At 35.4% G+C, this 17,228-nt stretch overlaps 1 protein-coding gene across 1 annotated transcript in view; it reads left to right on the top strand.

Annotated features, from left to right (window-relative positions):
* The window catches only part of PRMT3 (protein arginine methyltransferase 3), a 126,023-nt gene that overhangs the window by 32,372 nt on the left and 76,423 nt on the right, over positions 1 to 17,228 (top strand). The window contains exon 10 of the mRNA XM_046686236.1: positions 7,141 to 7,240. Coding sequence (XP_046542192.1) covers positions 7,141 to 7,240 — 100 coding nt within the window. The remainder of the gene's footprint in view (positions 1 to 7,140; positions 7,241 to 17,228) is intronic.

Below are 17,228 nucleotides of genomic sequence, written 5' to 3'. Positions count from 1 at the left end.
TGAACTGAAAGCAAAGTAATATGATTTGTTGTTGGTGCTGTTGAATGGATTCTGACTCCTGGTGCCCTGTGGAAAGCAGAGCAGAACCCTGCCTGGTCTTTTTGTGCCATCCTCTCACCTTCTAGCACTGTATCAGACAATGTTCTGCTGCTATTCATGGCCAATTTTTTCAGAAATAGGTGGCCATGTCCTTCTTCTAGTCTGTCTTAGCCTGGAAGCTCCACTGAAACCTGTCCACCATGGGTGACCCTGCTGGTGTTTGAAACACCAGAAATACTGGTGCCATAGCTTTCAGCATCACAGCAACAGGCAGCAGGCAGCTGCCACAGTATGACAACAGACAGGTGGTGTGGTTCCCTAACCGAGAAATGAACCTGGGCCATGGCCGTGAGGGTTAACCACTAGACCACCAACAGTAACATTGTGCCTTGTATATTTTTATATCTCTTAGGGTACTCTTCCCTGCCCCTCCCCCATGTGCTTTTTAAAAAAAATAGCTATCACCCATGTATTCTTCTAGGTAAACTTTATAATCATTTTATCACTAACTTTAAATGCCACTTATTTGATTAGGTGTTCTCTGTATGAGCTCCCATAGTGCTCTGCCCTGTTTCCACATCTATCTTCCTACTATACCGTGTTCTTTCTTAGGACGTAGACCATGACTTCACTGGGCAGAAGCATGTTACAAATTTGATCCTGTTTTCTATTCTGAAAGTCCTGAAATGGCTCTTCATTGTCTGTAAGTAAAATCTAGACTCCCTACCTCACCTCTGCCTACCTCCCAACTTTGTCACTGTGTACTACCCCGTGTTGTTCTAATCATAATAAACTATTTATAGTTCTTCAAATTTGCTGTTTCTCTTGCATGCACACACAGGCAGTTTGTGCAGACAGAAGTGACCCTCCCTTACCCATTCTCATACACATCTTTGCCGTGCTCTGTCTTTTCCTGGCTAAGCTCCAACGTCACTCACTTAGTTAAGGGCTTATCATATGAGCTCCCATAGTACCCTATGCGTTTCACCCTTCTGTCTCTCTGAGAGCGTGTTCTTAAGTGCATAAACTAAGTCTTTTATCTCTGAATGCCCAGTACAAGGTAATTAATCATGGTGATGTCTCTGTATCATGAAATAAAAGTTGAATCACTACTTTTAAGATAGGAAACTGTTGTTCTAAGAAAATTTCCACTCAGAAAAATAGAGTTTCAGGGCTCATTGGATTAGTTAAGAAACTTATTTAAAATATTCTTTTTATTGCAATGTCCTGTTTTTATAGATTAAAGCTATGCTAGTTTTTGAGTAGGTGTTTCCAGAGAGAGAATTCATTTGGAATGCTTTTATGCTAAAGTAAGGTGTAGTGAGTAGCCACCTGAGAAAAGTAAGGTAAATCTGTAGTTGTTTTCATGAATGGAAAATCAGGTGGTGATTAAGATGAGCAGACTCATGTAGGGGTTATCTATGTGAACGGTATCTGTGTTGAGCTATTTTAATACAGAATTACTGGAAATTATGGCCTTTGTCTTTTTTCCTGTGTATTCCCTGAAATCCCAGTCTTTCCTGTTAGATTCATATTTGAACGAGTAATTACTGATGCAAATAGGATTATGACTTGTAGCGGACAATAAACAGCCTGAGATGGCCTCTTACAGAACACATCTTGTTTTGGCATAAGCGTTCTGAAGATATTTCTAGGCAATGGGAACATTTTGATCTTTTAAGAAGCTTTTTTGTTTTCTTTGGAGTGTTTGTAGTTGTTAACACCTTAATAAATATTTCAGTAAATAGTAAGCAACTACAGCAATTTCGTCAGAAAGAATTCTGTTAAATATCTGCTTAAAAAAACTCAAATATCTAAGCATTCTTTTCTTTTTTAACTTTTGTGTGAAGTATACATATTTTAAAGTGCATAAAATATAAATAATATGTTATAATATGCATAAGTATGCATGAATAACAAGAAGTAGAACATTGTCAGCCCTTCAGAACCCCACCCACTTGCATTCGCCCTTTCTCAGTTGGGTGCTGCCCCTGCCTGACCGAGGTGACTACCATCCTGACTTGTGCGTCAGTCACTGCCTTGCTTTGCTTTATATTTTAAACACTTAAACGGGCATTCATTTAAGATCATTGTTTGCTCAATTTTGATCTTTAAATAAGTGAAATCATATATTATGCATTCTTTTGTCTAGGTTGTTTTGCTCAACATTCTTTTTAGCATGCATTCATGTTGTGCGTAGCTGTGCTTCATCCATGGTGGTTGTACAGAATGCCATTGATGAATATATCCCAGTTTGTCTTTTCTGTTCTTGATGAACACTTTTGTGTTTCCCAGTTTAGGGCTATTATGAACAATTCTAGTCTGGACTTTTTGTATGTGTGCCTGGTACACACATCTGTGGGGTATATACTTACAAATGGATTGCGTGCTTTAGGGTATACATATCTTCAGATTTTCTAGATATTGCCAAACTATTTTCCAAAGAGATTATACCAGTTTATACGTCCGCCAGTAGTATATAACAATTCTGATTGGTATTGTCTACCTTTAAAAAATTTTTTCAATTGATTGTATAGCAGTATCTAATTGCAACTTAAATTGCGTTCCTGTGATTGTTATTGAGGCCGAGCACCCTTTCACATGATTATTGATTGACCTTTTGAATTTCCTTTTCTGTGAAATATCTCTTCTCATCTTTTGCTCATGTTTTTCTTAAGTTGGGTCTTTTACTTATTTATTTGTGGACAATCTTTATGTTTTTTAGATTTGAATTGTTTATAGGTTTTATGTAATGCGAAAGTCTTCTCTCATTCTTGCTTGCCTTTTTACTCTCTTCGTGGTGACTCCTGATGTACTGAAATTCTCAATTTTCATGCAGCAGCATTCTTATTTATGGTTGTCACTATTTGTGACTTGAGTATGAATCTTATGGAGATATTCTCCCATATTCTCTTCTAAATTCTTTATAGTTGCTTTTTTTTTATATTTAGATCTGTAATCCACTGGGCATTGTTTTTTATATATGGTATGAAGTAGTGGTCTGGTTTTATTCTTTGTTTTGGTAATCTGTTTAAATGACCTAGTTGTCCCTGTCTCACTTATTACAAAGACGATTCTTTACTTTGCAGTGTCATCTTTGTCAAGTATCAAGCATCCATAAATGAGGCCAGTCTAACCTTTATACTAAAAGTCTACTATGGCCGTAGAACAGAAAATTACAGGTCACACATTCGTGAATATATATGCAAAAATTCTAATCAAAATAGAAAACTAATTGAGCAATATACTGGAAAGTAAGGTTTATCCCAGGAATATAAGGTTGCTTAAATATGAGAAATCAACTCAATAAATCTATTGAGATCATTTCAGTAGATGCAGAAAAAAAAGTTTGATAAAATTTCGTGTCCATTCAGTATATCTATGTATTAAAACCTTTAGCAAACTAGAGCTAGAAAGCAATGTCCTAACATGATACAGAGCATCTCAAAAACAAAACCTACGGCCTACATCTTGATGAAGCATTGAGAGCATTCACTTTAAGTTCAGGAATAGGAGAGGGATCCTTGCCATCACCTTTTCTGTTCAACACGGTGAAGGAGATCCTCGACAGTACAGCAAGGCAATAAAAAGAAAGGTATAGGGGGCCAGCCCCGTGGCCGAGTGGTTAAGTTCGCACGCTCTGCAGCGGCGGCCCAGGGTTTCACTGGTTCAGATCCTGGGTGCGGACATGGTACTGCTCATCAGGCCATGCTGAGGTGGCGTCCCACATGCCACAACTAGAAGGACCCACAACTAAGAATATACAATTATGTACTGGGGGGTTTTGGGGAGAACAAGGAAATGAATAAAATCTTAAAAAAAAAAAAAAGAAAGAAAGAAAGAAAGGTGTAAGAACTGGAAATGGGGAAACAAAACTATTCTTGTTCACGGGGCCGGCCCCGTTGCGGAGTGATTAAGTTCATGCACTCTGCTGCAGCGGCCCAGGGTTTTGCCGGTTCAGATCCTAGGTGAGGACATGGCATTGCTCATCAGGCCACACTGAGGCGGCATCCCACATGCCACAGCTAGAAGGACGCACAACTAAAATAATACAACTATGTACCAGGGGGCTTTTGGAAAAAGGAAAAATAAAATCTTTAAAAAAAAAAAAGCAAAACCTATTCTTGTTCACTAATGAGATGTTTATGAAAAAAATGAACATGATGCTATACGGAAAAATTAACTTAAAGTGGAAACTAAAACAGTTGTAGAAGAAACCAGGTGAAAATATTTGATGTAGGCAAAAATTTCTTAGGTATGACACCAAAAGCATGAACCACAAAAGAAAAAAATGATAAATTGGTCTTTATCAAAATTAAAAACTTTAGCTCTTCATAACATACCATTAAAAAAATGAGAAAGCCACAGTATAGTAGAAAATATTCACAGTACACAAATCTGACAGGATTTTTATCCATAATGTCTAAAGAACTCTTAAAATTCAATGATAAAATTACAACTGACCTGATTTTTTTAAAATTTTTTATTGAGTTAATGATAAGTTACAATCTTGTGAAATTTCAGTTGTACGTTAATGTTTGTCAGTCGTGTTGTAGGTGCACCCCTTCACCCTTTGTGCTCATCCCCCACCCTACCTACCTTTCCCCTGGTAGCCACTAATTTGTTCTCTTTGTCTACATTTTTAGATTCCTCATGTGAGTGGAGTCATACAGAGATTGTCCTTCTCTATCTGGCTTATTTCACTTAACATAATTCCCTCAAGGTCCATCCATGTTGTTGCAAATGGGACGATTTTGTTCTTTTTTACGGCTGAGTAGTATTCTATTGTGTATATATATATATATATATATATATACCACATCTTCTTTATCCAATCATCTGTTGATGGGCGCTTAGGTTGCTTCCACGTCTTGGCTATTGTAAATAATGCTGCACTGAACATTGGAATGCATAGGACTTTTGGAATTGCTGACTTCAGGTTCTTTGGATAGATACTCAGTAGTGGGATAGCTGGGTCGTATGGTAGTTCTATTTTTAATTTTTTGAGGAATCTCCATATTGTTTTCCATAGTGGCTGCACCAGTTTGCATTCCCACCAGCAGTGTATTAGGGTTCCTTTTTCTCCACAACCTCTCCAATGTTTGTCACTATTAGTTTTAGATATTTTTGTCATTCTAATGGGTGTAAGGTGATATCTTAGTGTAGTTTTGATTTGATTTCCCTGATGATCAGCGATGATGAACATCTTTTCATGTGCCTGTTGGCCATCAGTATATCTTCTTTGGAGAAATGTCTGTTCATGTCTCCAGCCCATTTTTTGATTGGGTTGTTTGATTTTTTGTTGTTGAGTTGTGTGAGTTCTTTATATATTATGGATATTAAGCCTTTGTTGGATATATGACTTGCAAATATTTTTTCCCAGTTAGTGGATTGTTTTTTTGTTTCAATCCTGTTTTCATTTACCTTGAAGAAGCTCTTTCAACTGACCTGATTTTTTAAACAGGCAAAAAATTTGAACAAAAGACAGTAATGGGAATATGGCAAATAAGCACATGGAAAAAATGCTGATCATTTGGAAAATGCAACTTATAACCATATGAAATCTCATTACACAGTTAAAATGTAAAAGCTCAGCAATACTGAGTGTTGACTAGGATGTGAAGCAACAGGAATGCATGTAACATTGCTAGTGGGAATGTAAGATTTTATAGGCAGTTTGTAAGGAAACTGGCAGGTTCTTAAAAAGTTAGGTATACATTACCATTTGACCAAGCAATTCTACTTGTACACAAATGTTTATAGCAGCTTTATTCATTATACCCCAAAGCTAGAACCAATCCAGAATTTCCTCCACAGCTATGTGGATAAACAACATTTTGTTTTATCCATGCAGTGGACTGCTACCCATCAGTAACAAGGAACAAACTATTTATATACACAAGAACATGCATCTGAATCTAAAAGAATCTAAAGTATGTTTATCAAAAGAAACTGGACACAAAAGGGTGCATTCAATATGATTCCATTCATGTGAAACTGTACCTAATACAAATCTTAAATAGTGAAAGGAAGAAAATTGCCTGTGAATGGGAGTCTTTTCTGGGCAGGAGCACTAATGCATCATTTGGAGGAGATAGAAATGTTCTGTATATTGATGTTTATGGTGGTCACCCTGGTATCTCTGTTTTTTAAAATTCAACAAAATTTACTCTTAAAATGAATGCGTTTAACTGTATGTAAATAATACCTCGATGAAGCTGGGGGGGAAATTCCTCCTTTTTTATCAGAAAAAATCCTCTATAATTCAGATGTACATTCTCTGAAGATTGAGAATTTATTTATTTAGCTAAATGTAAACTTAGCAGCTTGCTTTTAGCTAATCGGAATTATCTTTTTAGCTTTGTTATTTATTTCAAATTGCAAAAGAGAGGGGTAAAAAATATTTGCTAATCTTATGATCAAATATATAGAATACCTAATGAATGCAGCTGGATAAAAATAGTTTGTGATTGGAGTAGAATTTCAAGTTTTATACAACATGCAATATTTTGTTTTCATGATAATATCATTACCTCTATATGGTGCTTGAGCATGTATTCATAGCTTTCACAAATTTATGGTCCTCATAATAGGCTGTGAAGTAGATAGGGCAGGCTCATCATTCTCTTTTACAGATGAGCACACAGGCTCAGCAAGATTATTTCATAATTTGGTGAAGCTCACATAGCAGACAAGTGGGAGAGGATCTGCAATTCGTAGTAAGAGCTTCTGGTTTCCAGCTCTCTCTCCAGCAAGACACAGTACTTCCCTTTAAAACATACCTTTGTTGGCTGGTCTGTCTCCACTCCTCCCTTTTCTTTTTTAAGCTGCAATAACTTTATTGATATGTATTCTTGATAAAATTACTTTTCAGCCTGGAGTTTTAAATATTGATTCAGAGTATTGCCGTATTAACCAGAAACATTCTTGGGCATTTGTGGAGTGACCAAAAAGTAATTATAAAGCCCAGGGGATAAATCAACTTTGAACGTGCTTTTGGATTCCAAAAAACAATATAAACAGTTGCCAACAAATTATGTCATTTGACTACTTTCAGAATCTGTTTAGCATACTAATTTAATTCGTTATTGTAATTTTCAGACTAAATAAACTTGAAGATACTGTTATACTAATTAAAGGAAAGATTGAAGAAGTTCGTCTTCCTGTAGAAAAAGTGGATGTTATTATATCTGAGTGGATGGTAAGTATTTGCAGAAAAAAATTACTTCTGTTGGTTAAAACAAAAATGAAAGCAATGAATAAGGTAGCAGTTTTTCTGCATTTAATTATATTTGATAAATGACAGAATGGTGGCATTATTTTAAAACATCTACAATCTTTCTTTGGTAGTTTATTCTGAAATGACACCTATTTACTGGCTATTAATAATCTTAAAAAAGATAAATTAGCTCTTTTACTTTTAAAGTCATAATAAAGAATTATTATTTTTCTACTTTCTAAATTTGTAGGCACCTCAATATGTTTGCCTAGAAGCCTGCTAGGAGTAGGAAGGACTGGTTAGGATGGTTTAGTCAAAATTAACGTGATGTTCCCACTGTTTCTATCATACTGAATGTCTTGTCTTTCTGCTCTGTTAGGCTATGTAATCAGTGTCCTTTATCACATAAAACAGAATTTATTGGTATTATTAAAATAATAAAATTAAAGTATGTTATATAGCTTTATAATTTGCCGTTGAAATCATGAGTCAAGGCAGAATATTTATTTAAAAATGTATGCAAAGTAAAATTAATGGCATTTGATAGATAATTTGACTTATTGATATGCCAATTCAATGAAGATAAGGTAGATAGTATTTCTAGATAGACAAAGCCTTATGTTTTAAGGTTTTTTTGTAAAAAAACTGTATTTGAGGCATTTTTGTTAAATGAATTTACCAAAAAATTTGAAAAGAATGAATTTTGCTTTATAATTATCTGTAAAATTTGAATAAACATAGTAATTGTAGCAAAAGAGCAGGCATGTCAGGGAGCTTGTGCAATGTTGGGATTCGATGTAGTGGTAGGTTCCAGCCTGGAGCCCGTGGCAGTCACTGTTGCTGGAGTTGCTCCTCTGTATGTGAAACAGCGTGTTGATTTTTTTATGCTAGGGTTGGCTTTTAATAATTCTTGATCACAACACCATTATTTTTCTTATGCCAAAGAATTTGTGTCAGCACTCTGATTTCTCTTGTGAATTGGGTCCGAAGATGTCGGATTTTTAATTATAGATTACTAAATTCACATCTCTTTAAAGCTGGCAAAAAGCGCTTTGGAGAAAGCACATTTGAGGCATTTCCTTGGCGACAATTTTAAATGTTTATACTAAATGTTGGCTGACAAGGTCCTCATCCCTCTAGGGACTATTTTATTTTTTTGGAAAATGTATTTTTTAAATTACTCCAAATTAGACTTTATAGACAAACGAAAAGACAGACTTTACTGAACTTTTTGTCGCCTCAGTTGAATATTTTTACATATCTGATTATAACCAGTTGGATAGTTCCTGCCCTGCCAGCAGAATTATACTTCTGGATATTAGTGTCATAGGAATTTAATTTTAAAATCTGAAAGATGATCTAGAAGCTATTGAAATCATAGAGCCGATTAGTATAACAAAAAATTAGCTGGATTGAGTAAGCTTAGGAGTTTGTCACGTTGATGATGTGAACTTTATTGAAGGGTGTGCTGCTGGTCCTAGGCTCGTTGCCCTCAGATCCATTGTGTGCTCTCCTGCTTTGTTCTGCACTGAAGGAGGGCTGACTCTGCCGGCCACTTTTCCTAGTCCTGTGACAAAGCTCCAGTGACAGCCGGCATCCACTGAGTTTGGGGAGCCCAATGAGAAACCTAATGGGAGATATGAGGAAGGGAGCCTCCAAGACGGTTCTTCCCTTCTCACTTTGCCTGTGGTAGTGTTGCTGGCAGAAGCTGTTTCTTATGTGGCTCCAATTCCCAGTGGACAGGCCTGTCATGATTCTCTCACCCACTGTGCGACCCCAGCCCTGGGCTCTTGCAGCCGTGACTCTTCCTCTTGGCTCTCTAGGGTAGGAGTGGTAGTTACTTCCTGATGTTGTGTGTGTCGGTTGTCTCGCTCCCCTCTTGATTTCTTATCTTTTACCTTTTATATAGCCAACTTTCTGCATTAATTTCTTGTGTTTTCATAGCCTGTGGTTTCTGCTCTCCTAGTTAGATTCTAATTGTTGTAAAGGGCTCCTTTCATTTTGGAGGATTGGTCAGGTATGATCTCTGCCTTTATAAGGCAGGTGTTGTAACAAACAATACTGAGTTACTGGAACCTGAGATGAAAGGAGCCACCGTTTGGAACCAAGGTGCTTTCAGAAGCCCTTCACTAAGGGAAAGAGATTGGTGTGTCCAGGAAGTGATAACTAAGAACTTTCCTTCTTCCTCTTCACCAGGATATAACTTAAGAGTTTGCATTATCCTTCTGTCTGCCTTTCCTTGTAAACATCAGTGGAGTTGAAGTCTAGCAGATTGTGTTAAGTGCTTTAGGTGGAGCATTAGACACTGTAATTTATGGCAGTTGTTGTAAGGCAGTCAGCTCTGGATGATCTTATTTCTCTAATGAAATTTGCATTTCAACCCTTAAGTAGGCTTGTGCTAAAAAGTTTTGAGTTTCTTTGTGGATTGGCAATATCATTTATATTATCTACTAAATCCTACAAGTCCCCTCCTAACGTTGGTACTTCTACTAGGATTCCTGAGTTAAGAAACTGGAAAATTCCACTTATGTGATTAAAAAAGGAGCAGATAGGCTTTCTAAAATATATCCAACATTTTTCAGACCTTTCTAGTTTGGCTGAAACAATGGGTAAGTGCTAAATAACTAACTATTTTAAATCTATTTTAAAACCACATTTTCATGAGCCAGCATTTTCAAATTAAAATATATTGCATAGAATCCCCTGTCTTTGAAAGATTTTTCTTTTACATACACCACATTAAGGATGCAGAAATCTAGAAGAACCCATTTTAAGCTATAGTATATATTTTTTATTTTTTTTAAGTATTTTCAACAAATAAGAACAAGAAAAGAATATACCCTGCAGATTTGGACACAGGTGTTTAATGGGCTTGTAATCCAGTATAGCAATGTAGGCATCATATATTGCAGAGCTGTACATCTGTTTGCTTCTGTTATGGCCCACTAACTGTTTCATGGCTTAATCTAGATATGATTTTTGTCTTCAGTTGTTTGTGAACTTTGCCTTTATTTTGAAAGATGTCCTCAGTTAAGGATGTAATTTTAAAAGCCAATCATTGCTTGTTAGCATGTTATTTAGTAAATTCTCACTTGCCTCTTAGATTTATGAATTTCCAGATTTAGGCTTGCCTTTAATTTTACATTTTCGTTTTTATTGAATGGAATTGCTATTTGGTAAAATTGTTATCAGTTAAATAGAAACAGTTTAATCTCTGCAGGATGTTAATATTTGTGCCTGTGAGTGTCTGTTCTTATTTTTCACATTTTCCTCTACCAGTAGAGCCATTTTTTAATGCCTTATTTCTGATTGCCTGATAAACCCATTCAAGGTAAGCATCCCTAATTCTTGTCCTACAAGCCGGATTGACTCACTTGGTGTTGCGGTTTTCCATCTGTTTTCAGCATGACTTTACAAGTGCATAGATAAGATCCTGGCATTGTATGATACAGTTGCCAGAGATGCTTTTTGTTTGCACCTGTGTTACTTTCTGTCCTCAGGACCATCAGCAAAATTACACATTAGGTGAATTTTATGTTTCATTGTCATGATCACTCATGATATACATTCAAATTGTCTAAGGTCCCTTGTCATTTTTCTGTATAGGCTTGCGTTTCACAGAGGTGGCCTAAAATCTTGTCTTTCCTCAAATATTCTTGGATTCGTCCTCGAAACTTAAGAATTAACTTTTCCCATCCCATCTTCACCAACACAGGTGTATCTGTGTAATATGCATGCACACACATACCTATACCCACAGTGATGGGGTATTGTTGGCTCATATTTAATACTCTTTCTTGTTAGTACAGAGCTTTTCAGGATTTTATAGCCTTTATCACTTAGAAAACTTGGCTTGTGATTTGGCTTATCAACAATCCAGAAACTGGCCTTGAAGCCTGTCATAGGTAGTAGCATTGTAAACTGGTGGATGTTGAAATGTTTTTGTTGTTTTTAGTTTGGTCTGGCAGTGAAGCCGTGCCATTGCAGCCAACCACCATGAGCATACATGGCCTTTCCTGATCTCTCTTCTTGCCTTAAATGATGGAATAATGATTATATAAGTAGTTTAATAAGTTAGAGTCAGGGAAAGTATAAGGAGATTAATTAACGTTTTCAATTGTACAGGTATGTTTTGGCCTTTCCTCTCTTTGACAAGAAATATGCTTATGACTCAAATTTAAGGGTTTTTTCCGCTCTTATAATTTTCTTCTTTTGTATACATTACTCTGAAAATTTTAAGCCAGATAAAATTGCACGTTTAATATGTATTGTTTTGTTTACTTAAAATATTTTCTGAAATAATCTCATATGTCCAGCGATTCATGATAAGGACGTATAAGACTTACTTCCCCCAGCTCTGTTACTTCTTGCCATTTTTTTTTTTTTGAATTTTTTATTCCTTTGTTGTTCCATTAGAGAAAAAATCTTTTCACTGCAGGATTTCTTGTTTTTTAAAAAAGATCAGTAGATAAAAATAAAAAATAAAAATAGATAGTAATAAAAAATCAGGAACAAAAACTTAAAAATTGATTACAATGTTACATAAAAATTAACTGTAAAAATTGTTGTTTTGATGGCAAAGATTACTGTTGTTTTAATGTCTTTTATTTCTATAGTCAGGTTTCATTTATATATTTTTGGTACAAGTAGTTTACCCCTTAGTGGAAGTTACTGGTGAGTAGTGAGAGCAAGATGTGTTTGAGCAAATTGCCTTATTTCTCTTAAAGTGTTTTACCTTCCTCGTCTGGCAAACTCTTAGTTCTTTAAGGCTCATCTCAGACGTCAACTCCTCTATGAAGCTTTCCTTTTCTGCCCTTTGAACATGTATAAAATCTCTCTTTTCCTGGAGTACATTTTGCACTTTAGTTTAAGCTTCTATTACAGCTTTTTACAGTATATTATAATAATTGTTTATGTACCTTTTCCATTCTCCCAAGACTGGAAACCAGGATTTACTTGGTATGGCCAGGTTTCTCACAGGGCTTTGCATTGGTAAATGATGAGGGAGTGTGTGTCACAAGAGAATTTTCTTGGGTAGCAATTCGCTGGCCACAGACATGATCTTATTTCTCATTTTCTGTACAGCACATGAAGGCAGGCAGGTAGCATATGACAGGGTTAAGAATGTTCTCTGGAGTCAGACCACCAGAATTCTTGGCCCTATTTTGCCACTCATAGGTTTGTTACCTTGGGCATGTTACTGAACCTTCCATGCCTCAGTTTCCTTGTATCTAAAATGAAGCTAACAGTAGTACCTACTTCATAGGGTTTTTGTAAAGATTAAATGAATTAATACATGTGAATTTCTTAGAACAGTTTCTGGCACATGATCAGGTCTCAGAAATTGGCTGTTCGGTTCTGAAAGTTGTACAAATTATTAAGCATTGTATAACTAGCGAATGAGCTGCTAGACTAGGTTATTGAAGAAATGAAAGTTGAAAATGATAATATACATGAAGTAAAGAATATTAATTCTTGGGAGAAGAACATTCTTAGGGCTTTTCCCTTGGCTTATGGGCCCTTTGTAAAAGCAGACCACCATATGTTTCCATGGCTGATGGATGTGGATTATTGGGGGGTTGGGGATATTTTTAGTATTTTTCTTAACATTAACTGAATTAAAATGTATGTATGTTTTAAGCAAAATTTTCAGTTTGTTGCCTTGTAAACAATTTTTAGGCAATATTGATAATACCTAATTATTTTAGACAAAGTGTAAAATACACATTTCACAGTAATATTTTTGAGTACTATAAATGTGAACAGGGTGATAATTACAGTAATTTAACCATGAAAAGAAATTGTGGCTTATAAGAGTATTTTTTTATAGATGTGCTGACTTTTGAATTAAGAATAAAATGAAAACAGAGCATAAAAATGTAATTAAGACTAGGTCTGGGCCCCGCCTGGTGGTGTAGCAGTTAAGTTTGCTTGCTCTGCTTTGGTGGCCCAGGGTTCTCCAATTTGGATCCCAGACGCGGACCTACAAGATGCTGTGGCGGCATCCCACATATAAAATAGAGGAAGATGGGCACAGATGTTAGCTCAGGAAAACCTTCCTCAAAAAAAAAAAAAAAAAAAGAATAGGCTCCTTGTACATAGTTTTTTCAGTTTATAATCTGTACATTTGTTCTTATCTTCACTCTTAACCACTCCCCAGCCTCTCTTTTCTTTAATCTTATTATTTGTTTAAATTAGTATTCAGATCACACTCTGCAGCTATTTTATTTCTTACTTTAGCAAGAAGAATGTTTAATAAGAGTAGGATCTTGATATCAATGGGAAAACTTTAACTCTTTGAGAAATCCTTAAAGTGGGTCTCAGGCTATTTTACAGGTACATTAAAAAGTATAGTAATGTGTGTCTTATTCGAGTGTATACTTTTTCTTCTATGATTGAAACCAAATCTAAGTGAAAATATTTAGTCCTTTAAAGAAAGTTGTTTATATTGAAACAATTATGTCTTATGGGTAAATTTTTGCTTTTGAAGTACAATATTTTGGGTGTTGTTTATCTTTTTCATCAAATTTCTGAAAGTTGTCTTTGCCAGGAGACTCAGTGCATCGTGTGGGGTTGATGGATTGGATTTATTTGCTTTTTGGCCCTCCGTAATTCCCTTTGCTGTATTACCTTCTGGTTGTGCTTTTATTAAGTTCTGTGTGAATTGCTTTTAAAAAATCGTTTTGTTCAGTAAGTTCTAAATTATTTTAATTATGAAGATAAAGGGGATGAGTTATTCAGAATATGAATCAACTGCTCTTACAGAAATTTTTCAATTAAACTAGTCAAAGAACATAAGATATTTAATTTTGATTTCAAACTCTAACCTTATCTGGCAAATTTATAAATATTTTTTCGGTAATACTGTTTACTTCTGCCTGGAAGTGAAAGTAAGCTCCAAAATCTACAGTTTACGTTTGCAGGCAGATAGGTATTTATTATAAACGCAGTTAGATTGTCCTATGTAACTGAGTCAGCTCAGTCATAATTATTGTAATAATTAGTATGAAATAGTTCTACTTAAGAATTATCCATGGACAGATGTTTGATTCACAAGTCTTAAGTAATCATATAAATGCCAGTGATCTGTAATAAATAATACCTGCTCCTGTGCTCCCCAACCTGGATTTAGGGAACCCCTCAAGCATGTGTTTGAGAAATAAGAAATTAGATATGGTGTGAAGATTTGGGAGGGAAAAGGCATTATTAATATTTTTATGGAGTGGAATGCAAAATTCTCACAACTTTATAAAAATAAAACGTTAGCCTTCATACTTTTTTGAGCCCTCGAAGGCTGATGTAAGTCCTTCTCAGTTCCTTGGGAATTCCAATTCAGTCTCTTATGCCGTCAGAGGTATGTCAAGGGACAAGTTTAAGAAGCCATGACTTACGGTGCTTTTTGAAACTTCTTTATAGGGCTTGATGAAAATAACTATCCTCTTAGTGTTTCTTCCCTTTGAGTATCCATCTTTCATATGTTATATTATCTTTAATAGATTCTTCAAATTGGCAAAATTCAGATGGCAAGACTCTGAAATCATTTATTTAGATGGAATGAAAATTTTAGGGCGGGAGATTCATTAAATGTTGATCTGTTCTTATGAATGGCTTTCTTGACCTGCTCTTGGCAGATTACTTATTTTGAGTAAATTTTTCAGTAGCAATGATACATTGATTTGGTCTCCATTTTCACTCTCTTCCCTTTATCCTTTTTTAATACTATAATATTTAAATGGAGATACCCAATTTAAAGTTGAATGAAGGTGAGGCTAAATGACCTTTTTAGAAATTGTCTACAGCCTTGCTTTTATTAATTTATGCTTCTATCCAAGAAAAGTCAATAGGAAATTACATGTGATTTGCCTTGATCAGTTTTGCTAAGGGTTTGCTACTTATTACTGTTTTCAAACAACCCAGATTTTGACTTTGTTGATTTTTCTGTCAACGTTTGTTTTCTATTATATTGACTTCTGATTTAATTTAGTATTCCCTTCTGTTCTTTTAGACTTTGATTTGCTGCTCTTTTTTTAGCTTCTTGAAATGGAAGCTTAGATCATTGATTTTCAGCTTTTCTTTTTCTAATATTTGGCATTTGAGGCCAGTGTTTCTCTCCAGGTACTAATGTAGCTGAATCCCACATTCAAGTGATTTTTTAAAATAGTTCTAAGTGTTGCTCTTTTTTTCTGAAATTTAATTCTTTATGCTGTTATTAAAAGAGAAAAATCCCAACTACTGTCATATTTTAGAATTAATCTACCATTAAAACCAAAGGCATTGGGGGACTGGCCTGGTGGTGCAGGGGTTAAGTTCACACATTCCGCTTTGGTGGCCCAGGGTTCCCTGGTTTGGATCCCCAGTGCGGACTTATGCACCACTTGTCAAGCCATGCTGTGGCAGGCGTCCCACATATAAAGTAGAGGAAGTTGGGCACAGATGTTAGCTCGGGGCCAATCTTCCTCAGCAAAAAGAGGAGGATTGGCGGCGGATGTTAGCCCAGGGCTGATCTTCCTCAAAACAAAAGGCATTGGCACTTCTGCTCCCGACACTAAGGCTGACTAGGTGCTCTAAGGGGCCTTCTTATTACAGGACCAGTAAATCTTGAAAAACACACATTTTACATTTTTTTCATATTATGGATGTCAGTTTTGATGTTATTTCCTTTCCTTGTTCAGTTCTGTTGTCACTACTTTTTTTAGTAGAGAAAGAACACAGTTTTATTACTAAATAAGCATTAAACCAGAATGTGATGCACATTACAGGCAATTGCTAAGAGATTGCAAAGACAGAAAGAAATCGCACCCTTTTATATAGCCAAGCAGGTGCAACCTATTACCTACATGTTCTCAAGATAAAAAATAATATTGTGAATGTTTTTAATTGCTGGTTTTCCTCGTTTCTTTATGTAATTAGGGAAATTCTGGAGTGCAAGTGTATAAGAATTTGAGGGACAAAACTTAATCCAAATACTTAGTAATGTTTAAGAACTAACAGTTCTGACTTTTAATATGCTTATAGCTCATTTCAGGATTCTTTTCTGTGATATTTCTGTTCATTTCTTTTACCTATCGTTCTATTTGGGATTTTTATCTTTTTATTATTTTTCTGAAAGAGTTCCTTATTTATTCTAGTTGCCAATTTGTTATTAGGACTCCTCTCAAATGTTTTGCTTCTCCTTGTTTTGGGCACACAATAGAATTTAACTTTCTGTCCCCTTTGAAGTCAGATGTGGCCCTGTGCCTTGCTTTGGCCAGTGAAATTCACTGGAAATGGCATGCTCTATCCAGACAGAATGTTTAAGAGCCAGTGCACAATTTTCCACATCCCCTTTCTATGCGTCAGTCATTGTGGAAGTATGTATTAATATGAACCCTCTGTCATCCTGACTCCCTGAGTAATTAGATATGCAATGCCTCTTGTCAAACTGTAGCATGAGAAATAAATCTTTTTTGTTTTAAGTCATGATATGGGTGTTGTTTTTTAATGCAGGATAACCTGGCTTGTCTTGATGGATACATAATTCTCTGTCTGCTATCTTTGTTGGCAGTGCATGACATGTCATTTCACTGTTTTTTGGTGTAATTCGATGAATAGACATTCTTCATTATTACTGTGTCAAATTTATTAAACTTCCTTTATGGTTTGAGTTTTTTGTACCTTGTTTACTAAATCTTTCTAGAATTGCCATTACATGTTTTATTAGACTTCTTCATCTTTCTTTAATCTGCTTCACATTTTCTATTGTTTTGACTTTCTTGACTGCATTCTGCATAACTTTTTCAGTTCAGTCTACCAATGCACTAATTCTTTCTGAAGCTCTTTCTAATAATCTTTTAAACCCGTTCAATGAGTTTTTTCATTTCAGTTACTTCTTTTTTTTTTTTTTAACTTCTAGGAATTCTCTTTGATTCTTTTAGAACTTTGCTTGCTTGTTACTATTATCTCCAAGCCTCTTTTAATTTAAAGAATCATA

Source organism: Equus quagga, chromosome 14 (genome assembly GCF_021613505.1).
Source record: "Equus quagga isolate Etosha38 chromosome 14, UCLA_HA_Equagga_1.0, whole genome shotgun sequence".
NCBI lineage: Eukaryota > Metazoa > Chordata > Mammalia > Perissodactyla > Equidae > Equus > Equus quagga.
The sequence above is the reverse complement of the archived record's forward strand: the minus strand, read 5'-3'. Positions and strand labels throughout refer to the sequence as shown.